Source organism: Hyla sarda, chromosome 7, assembly GCF_029499605.1.
Source record: "Hyla sarda isolate aHylSar1 chromosome 7, aHylSar1.hap1, whole genome shotgun sequence".
NCBI lineage: Eukaryota > Metazoa > Chordata > Amphibia > Anura > Hylidae > Hyla > Hyla sarda.
In genome coordinates, this window is record NC_079195.1 from 30156306 (window position 1) to 30162331 (window position 6026).

The 6026-nt window shown below is 44.8% G+C and overlaps 1 protein-coding gene across 1 annotated transcript; it reads right to left on the reverse strand.

The window, feature by feature from the left end:
* Window positions 1-773: 773 nt before the first annotated feature.
* Window positions 774-4497, reverse strand: LOC130281865 (protein spinster homolog 1-like). The gene is made up of 2 exons (XM_056529599.1): window positions 4379-4497; window positions 774-2337 (listed from the first exon to the last, which is right to left on the reverse strand). The coding sequence occupies exon 2, from the start codon at window positions 2310-2312 to the stop codon at window positions 798-800; it is 1515 nt and encodes a 504-aa protein (XP_056385574.1). The 5' UTR covers window positions 2313-2337; window positions 4379-4497; the 3' UTR covers window positions 774-797.
* Between the last annotated feature and the right edge of the window lie 1529 nt (window positions 4498-6026).

Below are 6026 nucleotides of genomic sequence, written 5' to 3' on the forward strand. Positions count from 1 at the left end.
GGGCATCGCTCCGATGCTCGCGGTTATGCTTAGGACGTAAATGTATGTCCTGGTGCGTTAAGTACCAGCTCACCAGGACGTCCTGCATTTACGTCCTGCGTCCTTAAGTGGTTAAGCTAATTTCTCCCCATTTCATATCCAATTCGCCCCATTTTATGTTTAGTCAGTGAACATGAAATTGGGGGGAGATGGCTATATAAAATAGGGGGATTGGAAATTAAATAGGGGGAATTTCACCATTTGTTTATAATATCGAAATCACAATATTTACCTCCATAAACACAATCACACTTATCGTGCAGCCCTAATACAAACACATACACACATGTACATACACAAACACATACACACACATATACACAAACACATACACACATGTACATACACAAACACATACACACACATATACACAAACACATACACACATATACACAAACACATACACACACATATACATACACAAACACATACACACATATACACAAACACATACACACATGTACATACACAAACACATACACACACATATACACATAAACACATACACACATATACATACACAAACACATATACAAATATACACATACACACTATATATATATATCCCTCTTGTTATTAATAGTCTTTTTTATGTCTTGGGAGGAGATTTACATTTTTCTGTTTGGGGTTTGGACACAGTTGGGTCGGTAGAGAATATTTTTTAAGGGGTAAAGTGGAACACGGAACAAATGCAGCAATTTTTTTCTTAATTTTTTTTTAATGAAGTAAACGAGATAAAGGTAAGCAATGACTTTTCCTCAGTCTGAAGCGCGGTCCTCATCGGCAGGAAGCAGTGAGGAGGAGGAGGATGACGGAGGTTCTGATTCCATCTCTGCTTCTTTTTCGTCCCTCTCTATAAATAGGGCCGTGGCCATGAAGAAGGCCCCTCCGATGACTGTCATTATGGTGGAGGTCATGAGGGCATACTCCAGGCTGCGGTATTTCAGAAGAGGGGATTTGGCATATCCTCGTTCGTAGGTGTCAGATATCAGGCCGATGAGGTACGGGCTGCCGGCGTCACCTAGGAGGTGATAGATTGTCATCTGCACGGCCAGAGCTGAAGATCTCCTCCACGGAGTTACTACTTTTAGTATAATGTCAGATATGAGGGTGAAATTTACTGACAGAAGCGTCTCTCCGATGAAGATGAAGATGTTGGTGGCAACGAGGCTGATGTTGCCGAAAGTCAATGCCAACAGAAGAAAAGGGGCGGAGAGCATCATCGCGCAGCCACACACAAGCGGATCGGCCCGTGGGTTGGATTTGCGATATCTTTTACTTATCTCCGACCCTGCTACAACTCCCAGAATGCCGGAGACGACTGTAACCACACCAAATATTAGGATGTCGTGATAGTCACACTGTTCAGTGCGGCAGGGGTCCTTCTCTTGTAGGAGTGTTCGTGCGTGGGTCAGGTATGACGGACCCCATACACCTATGGCTCCCACTATGAAGGATACAGCCGTCGATCCCATGGTTGTTAACATGAAGCTTCGATTTTTAAATAGTTCTTTCAGATCTGTTGCCCATTTGGCAAACTTCGGGGATTTGTTGTTCTTCTTCCCGTTTGTAGTCGTTCTTGGAAGTTCCTTTGTGACCAAAATCATCAAAGCCACAGCTATGAGGCCCAGGCCAGGGGTGACCCGAAACGCCCAGTGCCAATCGCCCCTTGCTGCATCAGTCACTTTGGGCCCGATGATGTATCCTAGTCCGCAGCCTACAGGTATGACGGAGTAAAACACGTTCAGCATGCGGGTCCGCTGGTCACTTGTAAAAAGGTCTGCAATGATGGAGGGGGCGATGGTGCAGAAAGTCGCCTCTCCGGCTCCAACCAGCCCACTCGTCAGCAGGAAGAGCAGGAAATACCCGTCAGGGATGAATGACAGGGTAAGTGTCATGCTCAGCCAAACGATGACTCCTGCGCAAACAGTATATTTCTTATTACAGTGGTCGCCCAAATATCCGGCAATTGGTGCGACCAGCACGTAGCTTCCAATGAACAATGTATTCAATAAGCCGGACAGACTAGCATTGGTGTCATATGCTTTCTGTATATAAGGCAGCACCCCCGCCACACTGGAGCGATTTGCATAGATGAGCAAATTAACAAAGGCGAGGATCACTACGGTGATGATGGAACGTGCGGTGGACATCACGCTTAGAGATGGCAGGTTCTGCCTCTCAGGGATATCGTCCTTTTCTACATCCATATCACTATGGTTCTCCATTGCTTCTTCCTCCTCCTTCAGCAATGGGTCTTGTGGAGAGGCCATGGTCACAGGTCAGAGCCTGAAAACACTAGAGAGAGAGAGATAAGTGAAGACATTAGACAACATGTCATCATTCCTGTCATTATACAATAGATCCTTCATACAGAGCAGAAATGTCCAGCACAGAACCACAAGATAACACTAAGACCATCGCAGCCTCAGAAGAAGACGCTTCTCTATAAGTGTTTTATATGGAGACGTCTTCCCTGAGGTTTCCAATGTCTGATAACCTGAACCTGTCCGGTCCTAGTAATATCTGATAACCCTGAACCTGTCCGGTCCTAGTAATATCTGATAACCCTGAACCTGTCCGGTCCTAGTAATTTCTGATAACCCTGAACCTGTCCGGTCCTAGTAATATCTGATAACCCTGAACCTGTCCGGCCTTAGTAATATCTGATAACCCTGAACCTGTCCGGTCCTAGTAATATCTGATAACCCTGAACCTGTCCGGTCCTAGTAATATCTGATAACCCTGAACCTGTCCAGTCCTAGTAATATCTGATAACCCTGAACCTGTCGGTCCTAGTAATATCTGATAACCCTGAACCTGTCCGGTCCTAGTAATATCTGATAACCCTGAACCTGTCCGGTCCTAGTAATATCTGATAAACCTGAACTTGTCCAGTCCTAGTAATATCTGATAACCCTGAACCTGTCCGGTTCTAGTAATATCTGATAACCCTGAACCTGTCCGGTCCTAGTAATATCTGATAACCCTGAACCTGTCCGGCCTTAGTAATATCTGATAACCCTGAACCTGTCCGGTCCTAGTAATATCTGATAACCCTGAACCTGTCCGGTCCTAGTAATATCTGATAACCCTGAACCTGTCCAGTCCTAGTAATATCTGATAACCCTGAACCTGTCGGTCCTAGTAATATCTGATAACCCTGAACCTGTCCGGTCCTAGTAATATCTGATAACCCTGAACCTGTCCGGTCCTAGTAATATCTGATAAACCTGAACTTGTCCAGTCCTAGTAATATCTGATAACCCTGAACCTGTCCGGTCCTAGTAATATCTGATAACCCTGAACCTGTCCGGTCCTAGTAATATCTGATAACCCTGAACCTGTCTGGTCCTAGTAATATATGATAACCCTGAACCTGTCCGGTCCCAGTAATATCTGATAACCCTGAACCTGTCCGGTCCTAGTAATATCTGATAACCCTGAACCTGTCCGGTCCTAGTAATATCTGATAACCCTGAACCTGTCCGGTCCTAGTAATATCTGATAACCCTAAACCTGTCCGGTCCTAGTAATATATTATAACCCTGAACCTGTCTGGTCCCAGTAATATCTGATAACCCTGAACCTGTCCGGTCCTAGTAATATCTGATAACCCTGAACCTGTCCGGTCCTAGTAATATCTGATAATCCTGAACCTGTCCGGTCCTAGTAATATCTGATAACCCTGAACCTGTCCGGTCCTAGTAATATCTGATAACGCTGAATCTGTCCGGTCCTAGTAATGGCGGATTATAAGGGCTTGGCTGTATGGTCACTGGGTCATGTGAACTTCATACTGTAGATACAATTGGGCTATCCTGCTATATACATTTACTATTAATGAACCTGCCCCACCTCATTGGGATCTATCCGTATCCTATATGACTTTCTGCCAATAGTTGATATGAAAACATTTTCCCTTTTGCAGTACCCGGAGTATTTCTATTGTTAGTACACAGAATACTATTATATACTATTATATTTCTGCCCTAATCTTTCTGTCATTCTTTTACTACACCACCAAATCTTTCTCATAGACTTATATCTTTTAGAACTTCATGAATTAGGACTCATTTTCTTGGGGGCTTTTTTGGGCGTAATTGCATTTTAGCACTTTTGCAAGAAGAAGCTCTGGTCATGATACTATCTGTGCGTTTTATTATGTTTAATGCCTAAGCCAAGTATTATCACAATGCTATGAGGAATATAACTTTTGTTATTTCTTTTGGAAATTCATTGCTTGTTTTTTTGCTAAAAAAAAAAAAACAACAACAAAAAAAAAACCTGACAAACAAAATGCCCTGTGTATATATGAATAGAAGAGGCTGAGACTTACCTTGTGGTTCTCTCTTCAGACAAGGAACGGTCAAAATCTCGAATTCTCTATCGCAAATAGAAACTCTCTAAGAAACACTTTGCACCACAGGTTGTGAATGCAAAACACACTGAAGAGACTGTGGCCGGTGCGCAGCTCTTTGTTCAGCTTACGGTGACATCATCACAAGCATGTGTGACATCACAGGGTTCTAAACCATCTTCAGGTATGTGTATATCTGTATAGTAAATGTGAGTAGCCGTATTAGTCCAGTGATGCAGATTGTAATACCTTTTTTATTGGACTAACAGAATGTTGTAGAGACAAGCTTTCGGGATTCCTCCCTGATAATTTATCAAGTCCATTGATCATTAGTCCTTGACTATTGGACTTGATAAAGGGAGGAATCCTGAAAGCTTGTCTCTACAAAATTCTGTTAGTCCAATAAAAAAGGTATTACAAGAGACTGCTAAAATGTTTGATGTGTATATATATATATATTTATATTAATATACACCTAGAAATACATCAAGTACATAAAAACATCTTTAAAAAAATAAAAATTACTCCAGGCCTGCCGTGTATACCGTTGTACTTCACAATGTCTTCTCAGTTTATGTATTTTAATCTTTTGACCTTTTAACCCCACCAAGACCAAGGGCATCCTGGGACTTCAGCGTTTCTGTTCACCGCCGGTAACAGGGCATTGAACGGAACAGGATGCCTGCTGAAATCGTTCAGGGGTCATCCCATGCCAACACCTGGGGTAGTCCTGAGACCCCCCCTCCCCGCCCCCCATGTCAGCGATCGCGATCTGCAACAATTCCGGGTCCTATGGGCTCCAGTGACCTGGTGACCAGGGAAATAAGGGGGATCGGGGCTGACAAGACAGCCCCGTTCCCCCTGAAGGCATAGGAGTGAGGTGGTAGGGATGCCACCCCTCCTATCCCTGCTATTGGTTGGTCAGAAGCAACCGACCAATAGCAGATCGGGGGGAGGGGGTTAAAGTTCGGTCACACTCTGTCCACCCACGGTAGTCCGGGAAGAGCGGGGGAAACGTGCTGGGAGCGGCAGCGGAGGTCCCTTACCGAAAGCAGGTGGTGGGCGGGCGGCGATCCTGCTACTGACGGAAGCCAGTAGGTGAGTTGTTGCCTTTTAACATCTGGAGGGCCACAGTTTGGATTCCACTATACCGTGGTCTCTAATCTGCAGCCCTCCAGATATTGCAAAACTACAACTCCCAGCATGCACGAACAGCAAACGACTGTCTCGGCATGCTAGGAGTTGTAGTTGCGTGCCTCCAGCTGTTACATAACTACAACTCACAGCATGCCCTTCAGCGATCAGTACATGCTGGGAGTTGTAGTTTTGCAACAGCTGGAGGCACACTGGTTGGAAAATACTGAGTTAGGTAACAGAACCCTAAAAACACTCCACTCCACTAACAAAAAATAAAGGGTAAAACACTACATGTACACCCTCTTACACTGTCTGCCCCGACCCCCCCCCCCCCCCCCCCCCAATAAAAATGAAAAACGTCTTGTACGGCAGTGTTTTCAAAACGGAGCCCCCGGCTGTTGCAAAACAACAACTCCCAGCATTGCTGGACAGCCACTGACTGTCCAGGCATGCTGTGGATTTAGCAACAGCTGGAGGCACCCTGTTTGGG